At 37.4% G+C, this 25226-nt stretch overlaps 1 protein-coding gene across 1 annotated transcript in view; it reads right to left on the minus strand.

Annotated features, from left to right (window-relative positions):
- Window positions 1-133: 133 nt before the first annotated feature.
- The window catches only part of RNF217 (ring finger protein 217), a 51718-nt gene continuing 26625 nt past the window's right edge, over window positions 134-25226 (minus strand). The window contains exons 3-6 of the mRNA XM_070952823.1: window positions 18465-18629; window positions 14912-15113; window positions 2058-2129; window positions 134-625 (exon numbers count right to left, since the gene is read on the minus strand). Coding sequence (XP_070808924.1) covers window positions 546-625; window positions 2058-2129; window positions 14912-15113; window positions 18465-18629 — 519 coding nt within the window. The 3' untranslated portion in view covers window positions 134-545. The remainder of the gene's footprint in view (window positions 626-2057; window positions 2130-14911; window positions 15114-18464; window positions 18630-25226) is intronic.

The raw sequence follows: 25226 nt of genomic DNA on the forward strand, positions 1-25226 counted from the left end.
GCTAATAATATGGTTCATTATTAGGCAAAATTTTACATCTAAGACAATTATTGCATTCAGCACCAAATGGATCCAATCATCATACTGTTGATGACCATAGTAATCATTTAACATAATACTTTTAATCAACTGCCAGCATGAAACCAATCTCTGAAGAGAAGTCACCTTCACTCAGATTGTTTCTGTAAAAGTTCCAGAATTATTGTCAATAACTGGGAAAAATGTTGCTGAATTATATACTCCTTTCATGAGCTCATCAGTAGATAGGCATTTACAGTGCAGATATAAGCTGTTCAAGACGGAAGAGCTGAACTAAACCTTAGGCAGTTGGGTTGGGAGTTTTTAAAAAAAGAACTTCTGGGGCCCCAGGTCTGAGCAGAATTCTGGCTTTTCTTTAGTAGTGTACAGTGCAATAAGAATATGGCAGATGGCCCTAATCTCTGCCAGGGCTGTGATATCAAGATAGTTAACCAACACACTATTGCTGTGTAGCTGTTATTTTGCATAAGCCTTGCAGGATCAGCTCCATTCAAATGCACAACTCTTCACTCGTACCAGGGCATTTCAGTTTGTGGTCTTTTCTTCTTCTTTTTACAAAGGCAATAGATGGGGAACACAAATAAACCTATTAAAAACAAGAGAAATCATTGCATTTTAAACATATGCCCACAATATCACTGTACACAAGTGTATTTTGAACTGGAATAAATGTATTCTGGTAAAGTCAAGCAAAATTCAGTAACAGTGCACATAACTTGTTATTCTCCAGAATTCTCATCTGGCACTAGATGACTAGACTCAAATTATCTATATTATGTGAAGACCCAGCTCTCTGGAAAAGGCTCTGATGATGGGAAAAGTGAAAGGAAAGAGAAGATGATGACAAGGTGGCATGGCAGAATGAATGGACTCAATTTTAGGGGCAAAAGTTATGGATAGATCATCATTGAGAAAATCTATCAAGGTAGTTGGCTTGGAGTCAAAAACAATTTGATGCCACATAATAAGAAAATGCTTGCTTCAGAATAGTGAATTTTAGAGCAACATGCTTTATTTAGATTTCTATCGCCTTTCTTTCAAAAGCTCAGGGTCATATGCAGCACATTTTCTTGCAAAGTCTTCCCATAACCACCTGTGACTTAAACTGGACCAGCCTAAAATCATCCAGTGAATATATACATGGCTGAGGGCATGAAAGCATGAATACAAATTATGATTCAGGAATAGCAAAGAAAATGCAATACTAAAAGTAATTAGATTATAAAATATAAATATTATAACATTATAAAAATAAAGAGCAATAGGTTTTATTGGCATGTTAAGTAGATTCTGAAATGGGATTATAGCATGCATGGTAACCATTGTGGGTGGACAAAGCCGCCATTTCATTTCAAGATTTAAAAGGCTGCCCAACTCAGACAGTGTGACTCTTGACATACAACATCTGTAACAGGTTCTCATAATTCCAAACATATCTACTCACTGTGACTTAGCTTCTGATATTCGGAAGAGAATTTTACAATGTGCTGTTTGCTAGTGTTTTCAATGGTTCCTGCTGAATTTATTTATTCTAACTCTTGTGACTTTTTTAAAATTTACTTTCATATAATGATAGGAAGAAGATAGCAGTTTCAACTAAATCTATTGGGAAACAGAGTAAAGATAAGAGGAAGAAGAATCAGAAAAAAGTCATTATCTATAACATTTAAATGTTACACTGGATCAGAATCCCTTCAATTCATGAAAACCTAATGTAATCCAAATGAATACAATCAGTGTTAAAATGGAATTGTGTGAACTGTTACTTGCAAATATTAAATATAATCAATATCTTCCAAATGTGCAGTTACTGAATTGTAGGGTGTTATTTATAGATAAATAGAGGTTGAATTTCTGGAGACAGAAAGAGAGTTAATTGTGCCTTTAACTGAGTTTCCAAGATCTCAATGTCAGATATCTCTGAAATATTTCTTCTTTCCCCATTTATAATTTTTTTGAATTCGATATGTTCCAGAGTTTGAAAATTATGTAATTCAAAACATACCTTTTTCTCTTACCTATTAGAACAACTACAGCTCCTACTACCAGTCCCAAAACCAGTATTACTGGTGCAATAAGTAACTTCCCACCTGAAAAATAGAATTTTGTATACAGATTGTGAGATATTTCAAACCATGCTATTTTAATTTCTGCTGGGAACAAACTAATAAAAATAAGCGAACAAACATTAAAAATTTAACGAATATGCATACTATTTACTTACATGAGAAAATACTAAATTGTTTTGCTTTTTGTGAATTACACTATATACCCCTTAATGAAAAAAATCATTTAATTTATGTAACTTATGGGCCATCCAACTCCAAAGACTGGAGATCACTGCTTCGTAAATCTAACTCCAGTTGCACACAAGGAAGTGAATAACTAGATTAGGGGATAAAACTGAACTTCTGTTATCTTCTCAGTGGAAACTGTACCCTTTTTCTAGGATTAAATTTCAAAATTACTCATAACATCAAAAACCACACTATTAATTCAACGTGTAATTGGCTCCTTACAAAACATGTTACAAAACCCAAAAGTAATTGTCTTTTGAAATCATGGAACCTTCCACTTTGGGGTTTCTTTTCTCTCCGAAGAGACTAAGAAGAGGGTAAAAGTGCACAATCAGAATCTATTTCATTTTTTCTAAGAGTAGTTTAGAAATACAGTATGCATGAAATAGATGATCATTAGTCCCTGCTTTTTATAATTGGTTAATCATATACCTGACTCCAATCCTACAAAATTCATGACTTTGTGCAAGTGTAAGAATTGATACTGTTTTAAAGGCAAAGGGTGGTCACACCAAATATTGATTTGATGTGCATTTGTGTTTTTATTTACACCTTCCATTTTGTTAATTGATAAAAATAAACTATTAACACTTCTGCTTCTGAAAGCATTCTTAATTTATAGCATTTTTGCCCAACTGCCTAACATAATGCACAGTACTGTACACCCAAGATATTTGGACTTTGCTGAAGAAATCCATTGCCTGTCAAATATGAGCTGTGTATATTTATATAACTCTCTCTCTCTCTCTCTCTCTCTCTCTCTCTCTGCCTTTGCAGTAGGCAATTGCTGCTGTAGGACTCTTCCTCAGTGACTCAATGGCTAGAACAGAGGTGAGCAATTAATTTTTCCCATGGATCCACATCAGGAGTGAAATTCACTTACCTTTCCCTACCAGCTTGCAAATGTGAGCATGTGCGCTTCCTCCACGCATGCGCAGAGCCTTCTGCGCATGAGCAGAGGATAAAAAATGGGACATGACGATGTCCGGGCGGGTGGGTGGAGCCTCCCACCACTGGCGCTACCGGACCGTGTGATCTGGATAGATCCGGCTGAATTTCACCCCTGCGAGCGCACTGCTTTACCCAGATGGTCAGACTGGGATCATTGGGGGACTGTATGTGGCTCACGGGTTATAAAAGGAACAGACCTGGACTAACAAATTAACTGCCACTAGGTTCTGGTAGTTTTATTTTGCTTCCCCCTCTTAATTCTTTCAATTTTACTTTTCTGTTATGGGACACCAGTCAGAATTTGACCACAACAGTTTGTGCAATAAATGAACTTGTTAGTGTTTTAATTATTATCTGATTTTAATGAATATTCTCAAGTACAATATTGTACTTTCCACTGTTAAAACTATAAACTAACAATGGAAATGAAGGTGTATAAGTTAAAAATAAGAGGGCAGTTTTTGCATGTTCAACAGACTGTAAGTATAGAGGGTAGATGTTTATAAATTTAGAACAGAAATTTTAAAAATATATAAACATCTACAGAGTGGTGAAATCCAATTTTTTTTTACTAGATTCTGTGGGCGTGGCTTGGTGGGTGTGGTGTGGCTTGGTGGGCATGGCTTGGTGGGCGTGGTAGGGGAAGGATATTGCAAAATCTCTATTCCCACCCTCACTCTGGGGCCAGCCAGAGGTGGTATTTACCAGTTCTCCTAACTGCTCAAAATTTTGGCTACCGGTTCTCCAGAACCTGTCAGAACCTGCTGGATTTCACCCCTGCATCTACCTTGATGGCCTGCTATGGCCTGAATTTCCAACATCACATCCACAGTTCTATTATGGTGCCTCCCTTGGTGACAATCAAGTTTCACTTGATTTACTAATTTATTTTACATCCATTTAATTGAAAAATAATGATTAGTAGAAAGTTGGCATATTATTACAAAATTATCAGCTTCAGGCAAAAATGCAGGCTACTGGACTCTGCATAGACCCCAGAAATATTATTTAAAAAATTAAAAACTGAGTTTTATTTGAAAGTATGTTCGCCTACAAGTTTATTGTTTAAATATACTGATGAGACACAGAATATAAATTAGCCAGATAAAAGAGGAACATAGTACATAACTCACAGACATAGTGAGTTATTTTGAAAGAGGAAAGAATCACAGTTGGTAAAATGTAAACTAATTCTTTATATAATATACATGAATCTTTTCTGTTATCTTTTTCTTTCCCCTTTTATATATAAGATGTAAATAGGATTTAAAAATGCATCCATGTGAGGTGTGGAAGCAAAATATCACCCCTTCCACCTTTTGCAATGCTTAATTTTGGGTAAGAGATTTATTCCATTTCTATTGGCGATGTCAGCTTTGTATTTTTTTAAAAAAAAAAACAAGGTTAAGCTTACATTGCAAAAAGTCTGATGACATTTAGCATGCTGACATTTCTCCCAACATTTATCTTAAATGCTCATTGCCATTTTAAATGTTCACTGATGCTCTGCTACATGCTGTCCTATAATTGACTGTATTCCATTTCATTTCAATTGTTTTATGTAAAAAGTTATTATCTTTTCTTTCCTGGAATCCTGTAGGGCAGACACTGTGTTGTAGAAAAAGCAGACAGCGCCACTCTTGTTAAGCAAACAAGCCAGCAGACAGCACAGAGTATAAATAACAGTACAGTAGGCAACAAAGAACAAAGCTGTTAAGAGATAAAGTAAACTTTCCCCAATGGCTATTATCAGAGACTGCATTCCATCTATTATAACATAAATGCCCAGGTCTTATAACATATTATAATATACTATCCAGTTGGTAAGTAGTGCAAGTCAGTTTGTATTGTATATATGTAAACAGATAAAATAAAAGACTCTGTTTTCTGATTCATTGTCATCTGATTATGTGAGACAGATGCTTTGGTTGTTGTTAAAGAAGATGCAATACAATCCTTTTTCTTTACAGCATTTTTGGTAAAGGAATCAATTTTATATAATAATTTGGTAAGTAGAATTGGAAGGGGTTGACTGCAGTGGTGGGTTTCAAAATTTTTTACTATCGGTTCTGTGGGTGTGGCTTTGTGGGCGTGGCAGTGAAAGGATACTGTAAAATCTCCATTCCCACCCCACTCCAGGGGAAGGTTACTGCAAAATCCCCATTTCTTCCCAATCAGCTGGGACTTGGGAGGCAGAGATGGGCCAGTCAGAATTTTTACTACCAGTTCTCCGAACTACTCAAAATTTCTGCTACCGGTTCTCCAGAACTGGTCAGAACCTGCTGAAATCCACCTCTGGTTGACTGGTGAACAAAAATTATGCCCACAAATGATTTCATCCTTGTCCTAATTCCTCTCAGATCCCCTCTCCAATTCAAACTTGGTAAAGATAAAAAATGGGTAAGCTGGCAAAAAGAAAAAGACCCAACATCCTGGGTGACTCCTGTGGCATGTGTTCAGTGATTGGTCTTTATACCATTATCAATATCTTAAATTCTATCCCTGCATGTGGGATCAGAAAGGCTGAAACACTTGAATCACTGATCCAGCTAATGCAAAATAATTAAGGAAGTGAGAGTGTGAACTATAGACATTGATGGAATGGATAGACACCTAACAATCCTTAACACAAATATTGGGTATAAATACCTGTGAATTGGATAAATATTATTTTATTTTAAAAGACCATCAATATATAAAGGTAGGTAGAAGTATAATGAAGACTTATAAGCAGAAAGGGAAAAATGCTAAGTGTTTTAATCTAGGTAAATTTAATTAAACTCAATTTAGAAATAAATCCCTGAAGACACAGGGAGCACAACTACTCATTGCAGTCACATGAAAATTGTCTTCAATGCTTATGACAGCGCCACCTATATGTAAAATCAGAGAAATGTGCATTTGACACATCAAAGTTGAATTCCTAGATTACCCTATTTTCTGTCCTTTGATCTCTGCAAATAATAAGGGAGATGACCTTGAGACAAATATGCAAGACTATTACATAAACAGAGACAGCTGATACATTCTTTAAATTCTGGGAAGCAAAGTATTATCTGGAAGGTGCTCAGGCAAGGATCTCTCTGATTCGCTAAGGTTTAAGAAGGAAAGGAGGTAAAGCATTATCAGGCTTGCAAGATTCTGTTACTTTAGCCAATCTCAATCTAGTTCTAATTTTCTTGTGGAAATGATTTTCTGGTCTAGTTTACCTAGTGTATCTACTCTAGAAAGTTGGGGAGATGGCTTCTGTTGGAAATATGAAAGAACGATTTCCTACATACAAAGGATGCTGAAACATCTTTTAAGATCTAACAAACAAGAGAGCGCTCAGAAGTAGCTCAGGCAGATGTTAAAGTGTGGGTGGGTGGGGTGGGGTGGAGAACAGCACAATCAGAATTGCATGATTCTGCTATTACAGACAATCTCAATAAAAGTAGTTCTAGTCAACCATAGATATCAACCATAAATACCTCGTGGTGCTACCGGAACAACCTGGAACTGAACACACTGAAAACCGTAGAAATGATGGTAGACTTTAGGAGAAACCCTTCCATACTTCCACCTCTCACAATACTAGACAACACAGTATCAACATTAAAGACCTTCAAATTTCTAGGTTCTACCATATCGCAAGATCTAAAATGGACAGCTAACATCAAAAACGTCATCAAAAAAGCACAACAAAGAATGTTCTTTCTGCGCCAACTCAGAAAGCTCAAACTGACCAAGGAGCTGCTGATCCAGTTCTACAGAGGAATTATTGAGTCTGTCATCTGCACCTCTATAACTGTCTGGTTTGGTTCTGCAACCCAACAAGACAGACACAGATTTCAGACGATAATTAGAACTGCAGAAAAAACAATTGCTACCAACCTGCCTTCCATTGAGGACCTATATATTGCACGAGTCAAAAAGAGGGCTGTGAAAATATTTACAGACTCCTCGCATCCTGAACATAAACTGTTTCAACTCCTACCCTCAAAACGACACTATAGAGCACTGCAGACCAGAACTAGACACATGAACAGTTTTTTCCCAAACGCCATCACTCTGCTAAACAAATAATTCCCTCAACACTGTCAAACTATTTATTAAGTCTGCACTACTATTAATTTTCTCATCGTTCCCACCACCCATCTCCTCCCACTTATGAACTGTATTACTGTAACCTTGTTGCTGGTATCCTTACGATTTATATTGATAGTTTCCTGATTGCTTATGTGTAACCTATGACTATCATTAAGTGTTGTACCTTATGATTCTTGATGAACGTATCTTTTCTTTTATGTACCCTGAGAGCATATGCACCAAGACAAAGTCCTTGTCAATCACATTTGGCCAATAAAAAAATCTATTCTATTCTATTCTATCTGCATCCTGCATTCTAATGGGCTGACATCTACCCACCTATTCTACCTACTTAGCCTGATCTACCTACTTTATCTATCCAGACAAACATTTTCTGTGCTAATAACTCTGGATGCAAATCATCCTCTCCTTTCCCTTTCTCTTCATGTCTACAACTCCATGTGCAAATACACTCACAAGATTTGCCTATCTCTCACACCCTATACTAGCAGTTTATGTTGTGGTCCGCCAGCAGCCTGCGGAGCTGGCAGCGGTCAGTGAGGAGGCTGGGAAGGAACATGGGCCAATCCTGGAGTCTGGGGAAGGCTCAGACAAGGGCTCTGCATTGGAGGCAGAGATGGGTCCAGGGCCATCTGGGAGTTATGTGCGGACTCCGGAGTCTATAGAGTCGGACATCAAAGAGGCAAAGGAACAGGGGGAGCCTGTTCCTAGTGCGCGCATGTGCAGAGCTGCCAGAAGGCAAGAACAGTTAAAATGAAAGGGACAACTCAGGAGTAAGGCTTGAAGATCATTGGCCCCTCCCATAAGATATAAAGCAAAAGCAAAGGCATGTGGGCCTTTGCAGGAAGCAACGTTATGGATGATGTCGGTTTGTAATTTGAAGCTCCGTTTTTGACTCTGTGTGTTTCCGTGTGGCCTTGCCAAGATAATTGCCAATTAGGTCTTTGGCAGCATGTCAAAGAAGATAAAGGTGGGTATTTACCAGCCTTATCCGAAGGACTGTGGCAGACTTCTGTTGGACTATTTATAAACTCTTGGTGATTCAGCACGTGCTGTGAATGAAAGAAATTCACAGCTGTTAAAATTTAAAAAAGGGGTTTTGGGACTAATTGTGTGCTTTTTACTATATCAGGAAGCCTAGGTCAGAACAGTTTAGAGTGCAAATGCATGTATCATGCTTGCCTATCCCCTGCTTTCCTTGCCAGTGACTCTGTATACAAGTACAGTTGCAAGAAAAAGTATGTGAACCCCTTGGGATTACGTGGAGTTTTGCATGAATTGGTCATAAAATGTGCTCTGAACTTCATCTAAGTCATAACAATAGAAAAACACAGTCTGCTTAAAATAATACTACACAAACATTAGATGTTGCCATGGTTTAATTGAACATAACATGTAAACATTCACAGTGCAGGGAGGAAAAAGTATGTGAGCCCCTAGCCTAATGACCTCTCCAAGAGCTAATTGGAGCCAGGAGTGAGCCAACCTTGACTCTAATCAGTGTGACGATATTGGATGTGTTGCTGACAGCTGTCCTGCCCTTTAAAAACACACACCTGTTTTGGGTTTACTGGTTTCAAGAAGCACTGTCTGATGTGAACCATGCCTTGCAGAAAAGAGTTCTCAGAAGACGTACGATCAAGAATTGTTGACTTGCATGAAGCTGGAAAGGGTTATAAAAGTATCTCCAAAAGCCTTGATGTTCATGTGTCCATGGTAAGACAGACTGTCTACAAATGGAGAAAGTTTAGCACTGTTGCTACTCTCCCTAGGTGTGGTCGTCCTGTAAAAATGACTGCAAGAGCACAGCACAGAATGTTTCATGAGGTAAAGAAGAATCCTAGAGTGTCAGCTAAAGACCTACAGAAATCTCTGGCACATGCTAACATTTTTGTTGACACATCTACAATAAGGAAAACATTAAACAAGAATGGAGGACATGGGAGGACACCACGGAGGAAGCCACTGCTGTCCAAAAAAAATATTGCAGCACATTTGAAGTTTGCAAAAGAGCACCTGGATGTTCCACAGCACTACTGGCAAAATATAGTGTGGACAGATGAAACCAAAGTTGAGTTGTTTGGGAAGAACACACAACACTATGCGTGGAGAAAAAAAGGCACAGCACACCAACATCAAAACCTCATCCCCACTGTAAAACATGGTGGAGGGAGCATCATGGTTTGGGGCTGCTTTGCTGCCTCAGGGCCTGGACGGATTGTTGTCATTGATGGGAAAATGAATTCCAGAGTTTATCGAGACATTTTGCAGGAAAACGTACGACCATCTGTCCGCCAACTGAAGCTCCGCAGAGGATGGGTGATGCAACAGGACAATGACCCAAAGCATACAAGTAATTCAACAAAAAAATGGCTTCAACAGCACAGAATACGCCTTCTGTGAATACGTATTCACAGAATACGCCCAGTCAGAATCCTGACCTCAACCCGATTGACATGCTGTGGCATGACCTTAAGAGAGCGATTCACACCAGACATCCCAAGAATATTGCTACACTGAAACAGTTTTGTGAAGAGGAGTGCTCCAAAATTACTCCAGATCGTTGTGCAGGTCTGATCTGCAACTACAGGAAACGTTTGGTTGAGTTTATTGCTGCCAAAGGAGGGTCAACCAGTTATTAAGTCCAAAGGTTCACATACTTTTTCCTCCCTGCACTGTGAATATTTACATGTTATGTTCCATTAAACCATGGCAACATCTAATGTTTGTGTAGTATTATTTTAAGCAGACTGTGCTTTTCTGTTGTTGTGACTTAGATGAAGTTCAGAGCACATTTTATGACCAATTCATGCAAAACTCCACGTAATCCCAAGGGGTTCACATACTTTTTCTTGTAACTGTACATAGGATGCTCCCATTTCACCTTAAGGGTTATGTAGAGAAAAGTGATAACCAAGACAGTTGAGAAAGTGCTTCAAAAGAGAATTTGAACAAAGATACAAAACTAAGGATGTGAGTATACATGCATTTGCATATGCACGGTAATATACATATTCAGGTACTCCGCAACTTACAAAATTAGGACCAGAATCAGTTGTTGAATGCAGTGGTACTTAAGTTAGAGACTATGTGACTGCTTTGCTCATTGACTGCAATCTTGGCACTTCCAGTTGCAGTAATTAAACCATCCCCTGGTCATTAAGTGGCTGGAGCAAAAGAGCTGCCTGCTAAAGGATTTCAGCTCTGCACAGAACTGAAATTCTCCTGGCAGGCAGTTTCTTGAGAGTGAAAGGGCTGCTTACCAGAGGGTTTCAGTTCTGTGTGGAGCTGAAATCCTCCTGGCTAGGGGCCCTTTCAAACTCAAATGTTTCAGCTCTATTCCTGCAGCCCCACAAGGATTTTCCTCTCTTCTCCATCCCCTCAGCTTGCAACCTTTATCTTGAACTTCCCAATTGGTTTTCTGCAGAAGCTGGCAGAGAAAATTGCAAATGGCAATTGCATGATTGTATGGTGCTTGGTAGCCAGTCATAAATACAAACCAGTTGTCAAGTTACCAAAATATGGTGATTTGACTGTGGAGGGAGGATACAGTGAGATGTTTTGCAATGACTGTGGTTTATGGGAAGAAAAACATCTTTCTTAGGCCATGGTAACTTTGGTCATTAAATGATATTCCTAAACCAAAGACTATCTGTGCAATGACAAAATCAACAATATAATTGCAGCAGCAAGTCTATTTTCAGTTTGCAAATGATTAATCTATTGTCAGCTTTAAACTGACTTTTCTGATATTTAAGACAGTTGGCTTATCTGGTTTATAAATAATATTTAATGAACAAAAGACCTTGGCCAAGAATCAACATGGTCAAATGGGGATTCTTCACTGGACCAGAAATTTACAATAGAAGTAACAGGCAAATTATGCAATGCCTCTAATGCTTTTCTTTGTCGGAAGCAGGCTGTTGTGCAGTATGGAAACTCACTATGAGCAGCTCACAAGCATGAAATGTACACAGTGGTGAAACAACATGGGAGAAGTTGAGGGAAAAAAGCAAGTGTCAGCATTCTGATGCTGCCATAAAAAGGAGGGGACGAGGCTTGACTTTTCACCTACTTATTTTCTCTGTAGATAATATCCCCTAGGAGATGGGATGGGAGGGGGGGGAACATTCCTGTGGGCTGAGGTCAGAAGCTGGGGAGACTGACTTGGAAGATGGCCAATGAGAAGATGAGAATTGGGGAATGGAAAGGGAAGGGTTTGGGGGTCAGAGGGTTAGTATTGGCTACGACAAAGTCGGGGCCAGATCTGTTGTACTCAATAAATGGAATATTTCAGCAAAGATTAATTGTTTGGGAGTGCAATTTATTTGAAATGACATTGAAACCTGACAGCAAGATCTAAAAATCTTGCCTACACATTGCATGTCAAAGTATGCCCACCTGCCCACCTAGCAGCTCGAAACCTGCAAATGCAAGTAGATAAACAGGTACCACTATGGTGGGCACATTAACAGGGACATGAAAGGAGCCCCCAACTGGGCATCCCCAGGCAACGGTAATGTCACCAGCTAATCCTTTCAACCCAGAAGTGCCTTAGTGCTTCCAACACGATGCGATGCAAGTGTAGTAGGTTTTTAAAGCAATTTTATGAAATATTTCTTACAACCCTCCTTTATCCAAACCCAGGACAACACATGTAATCACAGATCAAAATGCCAAACAATGTATCATTTATAAACACACACACACACACACACACACACACACACACACACACACACACACACACAATACTTCCATAAGTATTGGAAATGTTGCTCTCATAATGCTTAATTTGTTAGTTGTCCTAGCTCTGCCTAGACAGATGTATGCATATCTTGTTAAGTAGAGAAATTAAATTTAGTCCTGGACTTATTTAAGAGTACATATTTTCTACTGATTACAGAGAGGCTTATGCATGGGCAGGGACTCATGATCATTTAGTAATCTGTACATCTTTATATTTCTTCTGAAGTTAAATCAATTGAAATCTGTTGAATGCCAAGCAGCTCCCACCCCCACTATAAAGAAATGAATTCTGTGGTTTGTTTTACCTCTGAGTACAATACAAAAGCAGTAATGCATCATCTGATCTATTATTTAATTCACTTAATTGGATTCAGATTCTGCAGTGCTTTAATATCTTAATACATTTGAAAGAGCTGCATTTTACTAATTTCCAAACCATCAGTGGGATATGCAATCTTGGCCAAAACATCAGTAACTTTGGAAGAGCATCTTGAGTTTCAAAGCAGCTGAGCAAAAAGAAATTAGTTAAAATTTCGCCTTGTTCTTTGCCAAATAATTTTAAAAAGCATGTTTCTTCTTGATGTTCCCCACGCTATAGTTTATCAGATGAAGATACAGAAAATGGAATACATAGTAGAAATGTATTCCTTTGTTAACTTCTCAATAAACTCCCCCCTCCCACCAACAATTTATAAGGCAAGCTACTTCATACCTAAGAACGATAGCTTCCACTGACAATTCAGTTAACATTGCAGTAATTGCTTAATGGAGTGGTCAGTACATTTATTTCATATATTTCATTGAGTTACATTGATAAGAACAAATGTACTACTGTTCCAGCTACTAGTATTCTTATTAATAATTGTGTCTCCTTAACCCATTTTCTTTTCTACCCATTTCTCAATGTTTAGTACTTATTCTGCAGGTCTATAAAATCAAAGCACAAGAAGCAATATCCTTCCAACAATGCAGAAATTCCTTGAAGTTTTTTTTTTTAATAATTCTGAACCATAGGCAATCATCATTTTAGTTTACACAAATATTTTAAAAACATCCAGTGTATTTTATTTATTTATTTTAAACTCTGCTGCTAGGTTGTTGTTTGCTGTTCCATCATGATCTTGTAAAAAGAATAAAAGAAATAAAAAGTTCTAACAGCTATTCTGCTATGCTCCCCTGTATCCATGATTCTGATATGTATTATGAGAGTTCCATTAAAGCACATAAAAAAAAAACCCTATATATCATATAACCTTTCCATTTTTTAACAGGATGACATCATGATCTAGACAAAAAACCTGTACCTTTAAACTCATTCTTTGTAATAGCAACGCAACTTTTGACAACTATGAAACCCTTAAGATTAATTAATTATTCAATTTATTACCAGTTCTCCTAGAAGTCAAGGGGGCTGTATGGGAGCATCTCCCATATAGAGACAGAGACAAGGGGCTGGATGGATGGAGAAAAAAATGGGTTCAGAAAAATGGAAAATGTGTAAGCCTAGCTGTTTATTATTTTCTATAGATACATGATTTGCATTTTAAAAAAACAGATTAAGTCTGAAATGTATAGAAAATATTAGGATAAATCCATCATTATGTTAACAGATGTGATTGTGAAACCAAAGTTCTAATTTCTCCATTTCTTTGGTGGAGGCTGGGGAATTCTGGGAGTTGAAGTCCACAAGGCTTAAAGTTGCTAAGGTTGGACACCCCTGCTCTCGATCGTTAGATTCTCAAAATACAGTATATAACTGGCATCTAATTATATATCTGTTAAGAAGTTCAAATCACATTTGTGCAATTCTTTTTCCCCCCCTCATTTATTTTTATTCATATTCCTTTTCTAGCCAATCATAAAAATGTTCCCATATTTTGAAGTACACCGAGTCCTCTTTATCTTTTATTCTTAACGTTAATCTGTTCATTTCTGCACATTCTAAAATTTTCTTTATTATCTCTCCTTCTAACAGGATTTTTTCTGCTTTCCAGTTTTGTGCAAATACTATTCTAGCCGCTGTTATTATATGTATAATCAAATATGTATCTTCTTTGCCATATTTCTCCAGTAAAATTCCCAATAAAAATGTTTCTGGTTTTAATTCTATACACTGGTGTAGTATTCCTTCTAACCATGTTTGTATTTTAACGCAATAACTCTTTGCTTCCTTACATGACACCACATATGATAATGATCCTGGCAACTGATGACATTTCCAACATTTAGCTGATTTGTCTTTAAACATTTTTGCTAACCTTTCTGGTGGCATATGCCATCTATAAAATATTTTATATAAATTTTCTTTATATGCTGTTGCCATTGTTAATTTATAATTCCTTTCCCATAGTTGTTGCCATTTCTCTAATTCAATCGTATAGCCAAAATTTTTTGCCCACGCTATCATTGTTTCTTTTACTTCATCTTCTAATCTAATTTGCAGTAGATAATTATATAATTTCTTAATCATTTTTTCATCTGTTCCCATCAGTATCTCATCCAATTCTGATTTACCCATATTAAAACCATACTGTTTAAGATCTTTTTCGTATCTTGATTGTATTGATGCAACCTCAAGATGCACAGAATTAGGAAACCTGACAAACATACTTTAGGAAGAAATTCCCATGGTAATGAATCTTACATTCAGAACAAAAATTTATAGTTGGAGGAAGTATGTTTATTATTCTACGACGTGTTAATGAGGAATAAACATCAGAGTTCTTATCAATGGCAATTACTTCATGGACGACATAATTTTCCAGTAGATTTTATTACCCACTTACCACAGACAGAGCCTCTCACTAATCTCCTTAAATGTGGATTTTCAGGGAGGTAGCGGTATCTGCATCCAAAAACACTGAGGTTTGATGTGTGATCTCCAAAGAAACGAAGCTGGCGATATCTCTCCCCACAGCGGTAACAGAAGTTAGTGTTGCATTGTGAGCAAGTCATATGATCACAGCCTTCTGTTCTCTGAATATGAATCTTTAAAAGTAAAACAGGTGGGAGGGAGAGATAAAAATAATTGCTTTAAAAAAAGGAAGATTCCACCCAACTTTAACTACCTCAATTGTTTTATGACAAATCATCCAACAAATTCTGAAGAAAGGTACTATTGTATTAACAGAGAGATTTATAGGAGAAGTTAAAAGGCTGCTGCAATTAAGGTTTTTAAAATACTGTCTAAAACCACAAAAATTTATAAACTTAAGAGACTGGTTATTTTCTCTGTAACAATGACACAACAATAAGTTAAATCTAAGAAAAAACGATTAAAGTGCTGCAAAGTTAAGACATTCAAGAAAATTGACAAGATTTTTCAGCAATTCAGATTTCCCAAACTAGCATTCCAAGCCTCTCATTCCTAGCAAAGGAGGAAAGCTATTATCCCATAGACCATCACCAAACAGTTGCCTAAGTCTTTGGATAGAGTCATAGGTTTATATTTATACAGTGCCATTGGTATGTTTTGGAAGGTAATTTACAGTATGAATCTATGCCCAGATATACAGTACATAAACATCAATAAAGACTCCATGATGCACATATACATATATATGTGTATTAAATATATTCAATGACAAGTTGGTTCTTTTGATTTTTTTCTTATTAATTGATTATATTTCTAGTTTATTAATGTTGGTTATTGAGAAAATTCATTCAACTGTTTATCTATTTAATGTCATGTGTTTGTTGTTCCAACTGGAAACCCTGAGTAGTTCACAATAATAAAACAGAAAACAAATGGGCTAATTAAATTAAAAAAAATAAAATAGATAAAGTCATAATTATTTTAATTGTTTTAAATCAGAGTTGTCAAACTCAATTTCATTGAGGGCTCTATCAGGGTTGTGTTTGACCTTGGGGGGGGGGCAAGTAGGCATGGCCAGGGTGTTCAATGTCATTAATGTCGGAGGTGCCTGTGGTGGCCTCCTGCAACTTTCTGCCAGTGAAAACGGAGCTCGGGAGGACTGTGTCTCCCGAGCTCCGTTTTTGCTGGCAGAAAGTTTCAGGAGGCCATCACAGCCAAAAACAGAGCTCAGGGGGCTGTGCACAGCCCTCCCGAGCTCCGTTTTGCTGGCAGAGGCATAACGGGCTCATCCTTCCCCATTTCCAGGGTGGCCCCACAGGCCAGATCTAACCTTGAATTTGACACCCCTGTTTTAAATCAACAAAGCATAATCACACAGAGTTTATACAAAAAGTCATGAAGAATCCTGTAAAGTGTCAATGGTATTTCTACTTTTTAGAAGCAAATCGAGATTCTAGGTATTTTATGTGTGAAAAATATTCCCTATTAGTACAGCAAAAATATTTTAGATTATGCTGAAAGTTAGTAAAGCAGTATTTTTGCACAATGTTATTTAAAATTTAAACTACTGAAACACGTGACTTTTCAGTTGTATAACTTAACCAGGAATTGACTATAAACATAATTGAACTTAAAATCCATCTTCTTAAAATTGTAGAATCTTCGAAGTATTTTTAAATTGCACTTGAAAGTTATAATCAAACTGATACCAATTACAACTGCTGGTAAACTGTTTATTCATTTTGATCAAAAGCTTTTGAAGAAATTTGATAAATAGCATGTGGTATTTATTTATAATTAATACATTATAAATAAATATAATTCTAGTGCCACTTTCAGATTTCAAAAATAACAAATAAATTCAATATCTTTTGTTAACTACCATATTTACTATAGCAACTCACTGGAAAGCTAAGGTACTTCCTTTTTTATGTAGCAGTATTTAAAACTTTGAAAAATGGTAGCAGAGAATCTTGAATAACCCTTTACTTGAATTCTATACAGTACTCAATTTCAAAGTTTACAATTTTAAAACAGTAACATTGCCTTGACATTAAAAATAAGAATTGCAGACTAGATACAAATTGATAACTAACCGAAAGAAGTAATCATTTGGTATTTATAGCCTCTTCTACAGTAACCCAATAGATTTATTTATTTATAATAAACACTAGGAAAGCAGTGCTGAAAATCTGAAATGTTATTTTCAAATCAGGACAAAATGTTCCAAAAATGTATTCCACTTCAGTTTTATATAATGAATATGCAATTTGTAAAAACAAGCAGAACCAGTTGGTGGAAACATGAAGCATATTATCACCCGTAGAACATAAAACACAAGTTTGCTCAATAAAAATTCTTGTGTGTAGAAAGTTCATTTTCACTGGAGTTTTCAAAGTTGTCAAATGAAGAAACTTGAAACACATTTTATTTCTGCAGTCAGATTTTGAGTTCTGTATTCGTTAATGAATGAAACAATAGCTGTTAACATTCAGGCTACATCATCAGAATGTGGGAAAATCATTTTCTATTTTCAGACTAGCATCTAATCACATTATTTTCTTATTTACTGCCTGAATGCTATTTATGCACTTAGTTGCAAACATTTTGCTTTAATTTTACTTAAATAAATGCAAGAGCCTCACTGTTTCAATAACTTTTGGACAGCTCCTGAAAAATAAATTTGCATATTACAACTTTTATTTGTGTAAAAGCACAGATCAAAGAAATACTGCCCATAGGGAAGAAAGCAACCATCAATCAGTGACCTTCTCAAAATATTTGGGGCTAAATTTTTGCAAGATTTGGTTGGTTTTTTTCGAGATGTTGAGTAATAGAAGGAAGCTCCCAATCTGTAAAATCATTCCTGAAAATATCATTGACACTTCATGTACAGTACGGAAACTACACTGTAATTCATCTGCAAAAAGCAAACATTTTTTTAAAAATGAATGTTGTCATAATTTTTTTTTAGATTTTAAACAAAAGAGTTAAATGGTTTTATTTAAAAAAGAAAACATTTTCACATAAAACTGCATTGCATGGTCTTTAAGAAATATGGGTCCAATCTTGGCAATTCAATTCACATTTCATCAATAACCAACATTAATATTTTTTAAAAAAATGCAGTGGTTTTCAATATTGCTCAATGTAAATTTCATCAAAGAAGTTCAGTTGAAATTTCTTTCTCCAACTTCCAATCCGGAATGTCTTGAAACAGAGAAATACATTATCAAATATCATTACCCAGAATAGTGTATCCTCAGAACTTGCCATTTAAATACATCTTAGGTTATTCTAAAAAAAACTTTGGGAAATGAGGGAAGGAAAGGTTACTTGGCTTCTTTTCTTTTCCTGAGAAACAGAATGTTCATGGTTCAATAAAGAGGGTGATAAGAACTGTAATGTCAACAGATGAAAGGGATTGGTTTTCTCAGTTTGTTTCTTAGTAGGTGTTAGTTCTACTAATTGACTCTGCCCAGGCACCTCAAAGAGTATTGAAAGAACATATGCTGTCTTCTTACCTTGCATTTTGGACATTTTTGAGCATTTCTTTGCCCATGTTCAATTTCACTGGCCCAGTGACGTAGCAGTTTGTCTCCCTTTTTAAACTCTTTGCAGTTGACACCTTCGTGCCAAGGAGAGTGGCACTTAAAACACCACACAAATTGGCAGGTTGGGCACTGGATCTATTTAAGTAAAGAGCATAAAGCAATAAACATCTAAACAAATGGCCATTACATGAAGCTGGGAAAGCATAACTCAGCTCCCCCTTGTATGAAAATTACAAGGGGGTGTAGATGGTGAAGGCATATTATCAGGAAAACCACCTAATGCAGGTAGACCTCAACTTATGACCACAATTGAGCCCAAAGTTTCTGTTGTTAAGTGAGTTTTACCCCATTTTACAACCTTTTGTGCCACAGTTGTTAAATGAATCACTGCAGTTAATGACTTAATAACGCGGTTGTTATCTGGCTTCCCCATTGACTTTGCTTATGAGAAGGTCGAAAAAGATGATTACATGACCTTGGGACACAGCAATGGTCATAAATATGAACCACTTGCCAAGTGTATGAATTTTGATCAAATGATCATGGGGAAGCTGCAAAGGTTGTAACTGTGAAAAACAGTCATAAGGCACATTTTTCAGTGCCATTGGAACTTTGAATGGTCACTTAATGAACTGTTGTAAGTCAAGGACTACCTGTAATTTTGCAACTTATCATTTACCCACACATTAAGATGAAGCTCTTAAGAAGCATTAGCGATTAGAGAAAAATACATTTTATAGGGAATTAACTTTGTTGGGCATCTTAAACCAATAAAATTCTCTTGAAATCAGGGTGTGGTCACTGCAGGCTGATTTATATAATTTATCTCCCCACCACACTAATTCCACTTACTTCAACTACTGTCAGTACAAAACCTATTCTTATCACCAATATTAGTGCTCTAACCAAACTTGGAAGACAAGTAGTAAAATATCCATTTATTATTATTAGCTGATAGTGTTCATTTCATTTATCTTTCATTGAGCACCAACTATAGACCAGCTTTTCCTTAGGAAATTGATCAAATACACAAAAAGTTGCAAATTCTCATTATCAATCAATTGAATAATGGTAAGTGGAAAACACTAATCAATATTCAATCTTCAGTAGATAGAGAGGTCAGGCTTTCTTCCAAGTTAATTAAAAAGTTAAATCAAATATAATTATGTAAATTTATATTTGTCATGGTTATGCCCACTTTCTTTTTGGAATCTTGCGCCCCCTGACCCCAATGCCTGACAGACAAAGGCTGTGATCTTCAATTTATAAAAAGTTGCATGCCCCTGATAAATAGAATTGTCTTCAAAACCTATTTAATGACAGAAGATGCCTTCAATCTTACAATAAATAGAATCTGAAACAAATATTCAGGTGTACCCTTACACAATAAGAAGAATTCTCTTATTCATTGACTGGTAAGAGACATCTGGGAATTTTGTTCAGGCTTTGTGTCATATGTAAATTTTCCTCAAAACATATTGTTTTCATTATGAAGACTTATTGTTCTTGTTTAAGTTTTGTAGTATACTATAATACTATCATTTTTACAATGTTTTGGTGATAATCTTTAAGGAATACAGGAATCTGAGTTTTCAATATGCACTATGGACCAAGTGCAATAACAACAGTAATCTTTGTATGCTTATGTTTACTTTTCTTCTAAGGAAAGCAAATCTCATTAAATTAGTAATAGAGACCATCTGCTGAATGCTTTAGGTGTTTTACTCCTAAAATAGGCAAACACATCCAGTCTTTATTCTCTTTCTCACCTGTTTTATGTCTTTATTTATTTAATTTATGTGCTACCCATCTTGTCCAGTGATGACTCTCAGACAGGTTTTAACTTTCGTAACAATCCAGAATGTCAACTCTGTTACATTTATTGTAACATGCCAAATGAAAAACTGGTGTCATATGTTTATCTTTCCTACCAAGTTAATACATTTATCTTCATATTGGTAAGGCATTTTGATAGAACCCTCTAGCTATTTGTCTGCAACAATCTGGATATGATAAGGATTGTGGATTTGTTGCAATGGAACTAGTGTCTTGGTAAGATCCCATTAAGATTTCAGCAAGCATCCTATTATTATGACCTCTGATCAAAGCCAGTTTTCTTGCATGAGATTTTGTACAGTGGTGAAATGTAAAATTTGTTACCACTGGTTCTGTGGACGTGGCTTGGTGGTGGGGGGTAATGTGACTGGGTGGGCGTGGCCAACTTTTTTTTTTTACTTTTAAAAGCATTTTTTCCACAACCTTAAGAGGTTGTACATAAAATGCTTTTAAAAGCCTTTGATGATCCCAGCTGAGCCGCTCGATCATCAGAGACTTTTTTTTTACTTTTAAAAGCATTTTTTCGGCTGAAGAGGTTGTAGAAAAAATGCTTTTAAAAGTAAAAAAAAAAAAGCCTCTGATGATCTCACGGCTCAGCTGGGCATGGGGGTGGCACAGGGATTTTTGCTACTGGTTCTCTGAACCACCTGCCGCCATCGCTACCAGATCGGGTGATCCAGTCTGAACCAGGAGCATTTCACTCCTGGTTTTGTATTAATAAGAATTTATACAGCTCTAAAAATATGGCACAGCAAAGCTGTTAGCAAAATATTAATTAAGCAGAGGTCAAGTTCATTATGTCTTCCTGGTCAAGACAAAAATCTATTTTATTTTAATTTTTGAACATAATTTTATATATATATAATGGATGAGTGCAATGTGGCCAAGCTCTACTACTGCTTGAAATAATAGGCAAACTGTATAACACAAAAAGAGTAACCTCATAACTACAGTTCCTTTATCCTAGATATTTCCCATAGCTACTGGCTATGTCAGGACTGCGAGTTATAGTTGTTTGACTTTATGTTGCCTTTCATTCAGGAGTTCAAGGAGGCATAGATAAATCCCTATTTTCTTCTTACATAAATGAGGCCAGTGAAATGTTTAATTTAATTTAATTTAATTTCCAATTTATATACCGCCCTTCTCCCTGAGGACTCAGGGCGGTGTACAGCCAAGATAAAAAACATAGAATACAAATATTAAAACATTTAAATATATATATAAATTTTGGCCCGAAAGTTAAAAAAAATCATAAACTAATTAAAAGAATTTAAAAATTTCTTCTTAAGCCAGCCCAGCTTGCTGGAAAAGATGGGTTTTCAGGGAACGACGGAAGGCATTGAGGTCATGGATTCTCCTTATCTCCAGGGGCAACTGATTCCAGAGGGTGGGAGCCCCCACAGAGAAGGCCCTCCCCCTGGGGGCCACCAGCCTACATTGTTTGGCTGATGGCACCCTGAGGAGGCCCTCTCTGTGGGAGCGCACGGGTCGATGGGAGGTCGTCGGTAGCAGCAGGCGGTCTCGCAGATAGCTAGCCCCTATGCCATGGAGCGCTTTAAAGGTGATAACCAACACCTTGAAGCGCACCCGGAAGACCACCAGGAGCCAGTGCAGCTCGCGTAGGAGAGGTGTTACATGGGAGCGCCATGTTGCTCCCATCACTACCCGCGCTGCTGCATTCTGGACCAGCTGGAGCCTCCGGGTGCTCTTCAAGGGGAGCCCCATGTAGAGAGCATTGCAGTAGTCAAGGCGAGAGGTGACGAGGGCGTGAGTGACTGCACAAGGAATCCCGATTGAGAAAGGGCCGCAACTGGTGAATCAGGCGAACCTGATAAAAGGTCCCCCTGGTAACAGCCGTCAGATGTTCCTCCAAAGACAGCTGCCTATCCAGGAGGACTCCCAGATTGCGAGCCCTTTCAGTGGGGGCCAAAGACTCGCCCCCAATAGTCAGTGATGGAGTCAACTGACTATATCGGGATGCCGGGAGCCACAGCCACTCAGTCTTGGAAGGGTTGAGTTTGAGCCTGTTCCTCCCCATCCAGATCCGCATAGCCTCCAGGCACCGGGACATCACTTCAAGGGCATCATTGGGGTGGCCTGGGGTGGAGATGTACAGCTGGGTGTCATCAGCGTACTGATGGTATCTCACCCCAAAGCCACGGATGATCTCACCCAGCGGCTTCACATAAATGTTGAACAGAAGGGGCGAGAGGACCGATCCCTGCGGCACTCCACAGATGAGAGGCCTCGAGGTCGACCTCTGCCCCCCTGCCAACACAAACTGCGACCGGTCGGAGAGAAAGGAGGAGAACCACCGCAACACAGTGCCTCCCACCCTCAACTCTTCCAGCCGGTGCAGCATGATACCATGGTCAATGGTATCAAAAGCCGCTGAGAGATATAATAGGACCAGAACAGAGGAATAACCCGTCCCGAGCCCTCCAGAGATCATCCACCAATGCGACCAATGCCGTTTCCGTGCTGTGCCCAGACCTGAAACCCGACTGGAACGGATCTAGATAGGATGTTTCCTCCAGGAATTGCGGAAACTGTTGCGCGACCACACTCTCAACAACCTTCGCAATGAAGCGAAGGTTGGAGACAGGACGATAGTTAGCCAATATTGCCAGATCCAGGGACGGCTTCTTGAGGAGAGGCCTCACCACTGCCTCTTTCAGGGCAGCGGGGAAGTGAGCCTCACTCAACGAAGCATTAATGAGCCAGCCTCGTGTAACCTCCCAGGAAGCCAGTACCAACCAGGAGGGACACGGGTCCAGTAAACATGTAAACACTAAGTCTCCCCAAAATCCTGTCCACATCATCGGGAGTCACAGCATCAAACTCCTCCCAGATAACATTCTCAAGACTGTTCCTCGTCACCCTGCCCTGATCTACCCAGTCAGAGTCCAAATCCCCCCGGATCTGAGCGATTTTGTCATACAGGTATTGTCTGAAATCCTCCACCCTGCCTTCTAAATGTTGTGTTTAATTTGTTGTAACAGCACTTGGGATTTCCATGTGCAAGACCCTCCCAGTCACCAAGGCTCACTGGCACAGTTGCTATCTCTTAGCCCAATATAACCTCCCAGATTTGAAAGAAAAAGAAATGAAATGCTTTCTATATTGATATGATTTTCTAGAGAAAAGAAACAATAAATTAAATGAATGTTCTTCCTGGTAACATATATTTGGCCAAATACACTATTCCTATATCATATTTTCAACAGAATATGTTATAGTTTTAAAAATCAGTAATATTGTTTGAATCAGTAGTCATGACATTTTTTTTTGCACTGATCAATATTGGAAATTCTTTGATTAGGCCCCTTCTTAGAAATTAGGTAACCAACTAGGTAATTATCCTTCCAACATGGTCTTCTACTTTTCCAAGTTGTAATATTCTATCCTTGGTGGAGCTGTTCAGCTGTACTCTCTGCTTAACATGCAGCAACTTAAAAAAAAAAGCAGCTGACCTTTGAAATATTAATAATCAGATGTAAATATGATCTAGTTGAGCAAGTTGTACTCTTAATGTTCAACCAAAACCTAGTTTTGCAACAAAGATATATTTGTCACCAACAATATGAGGTAAATTTTAATATCAAATTAAACTTAAGCTAGACATAAGCTACTTGTATATACCTGATAGTTCTTTATTATCATTAAACTGGCTAAATATTTTTTAATGAATTGACAATGTGCATTTGCATAGAAAAAGTGCAAAATTTAGAACCAATAAAGTAAATTGAAGTAAATGGAGATAACACTAACAGATTTATAGTGCAAGCTTAACATGTACTATATACTACAGAGTATTCTCGTTTTGGGTGTGTAGGAAACACCTGGTATAATCTTACAAGATCAGCCATTTCAGATATCTCTTCTATATGCAAAGAATGGTAAAGCTTAGTGTTCAAAGAAAGATACCAAATGGCGTTTATTTTTGATGTCAGCAAAACAGAATCTATCCTTAAAAATCTCTCTGCAGAAGAAAAGCAATCATATATAACTATATAAAGTATAGATTATTAAATATGTGCAAAACATTTCAACTGAAGGTTTAAGTTAGGTGTAGATATTGTACTTAACATATGAAAGACCACTATTCAAAGTGCCAAGTATCTACATCTTCTGGAAGACTTAACAAAGTTTTTCTTAAGGTCTATTCCAGATTGTTTCAGCAGGTATCTGTAGGCCAAACAACTTTGCCAGCATACCTTATGGAACAGATGCCTATGCATGCACACACACAGAGCCTGGGAAGACCAGTGAATCAAATATTTGATCCTTCATAAGGCTACAAATACCTTAATGAGTGCTTTATAAAGTGTATAAAGTGCTTTGTACAATCTTACAGTTTATCCAATAGGATACAAAAATCTAATTCAAAATGTAACTTCTTGAATTTCTTATACCTTATGAAATTGACCACAGATCTTCACTGTATGTGTATGATATTATTACATGTTCCTTATATACATCCTTACTACTGCTAGCCATGTATTTCATGCCATACTCTAAATGAATAAATCTAAGATTTAGCCTGGCTCCCTTCAGATGATCTGGATTTAATTTTCCTCAGCTCAACCAACATAGTTAGTGATTAGGGGAAGTAGTCTTACAATATACAACATCCAGAGGGCACCAGATAACCTATCCCCAAGGTTTTATGTGTGAAGACTTTCTTTTCCAATTGGGTTTTTCACATTGCTAGGTACTCATATAGTACAGTACTTAAAATAAACATTGCAAAGACCACCAAATACTTCAAAGCGTAAGAACTACCAAACTCCATAAAATAATGCAGGCCAGATGGCCATTTTCAAAAGCAGACAAAAAGACTTAACAAACATAAGGATTAACATGGCATCTGACTAATTAGTCGAGATAGAT

The sequence above is a fragment of the Pituophis catenifer genome, unplaced genomic scaffold (genome assembly GCF_029215685.1).
Source record: "Pituophis catenifer annectens isolate HBS135680 unplaced genomic scaffold, rPitCat1.0.hap2 SCAF_1, whole genome shotgun sequence".
In the NCBI taxonomy this organism is placed as follows: Eukaryota; Metazoa; Chordata; class Lepidosauria; order Squamata; family Colubridae; genus Pituophis; species Pituophis catenifer.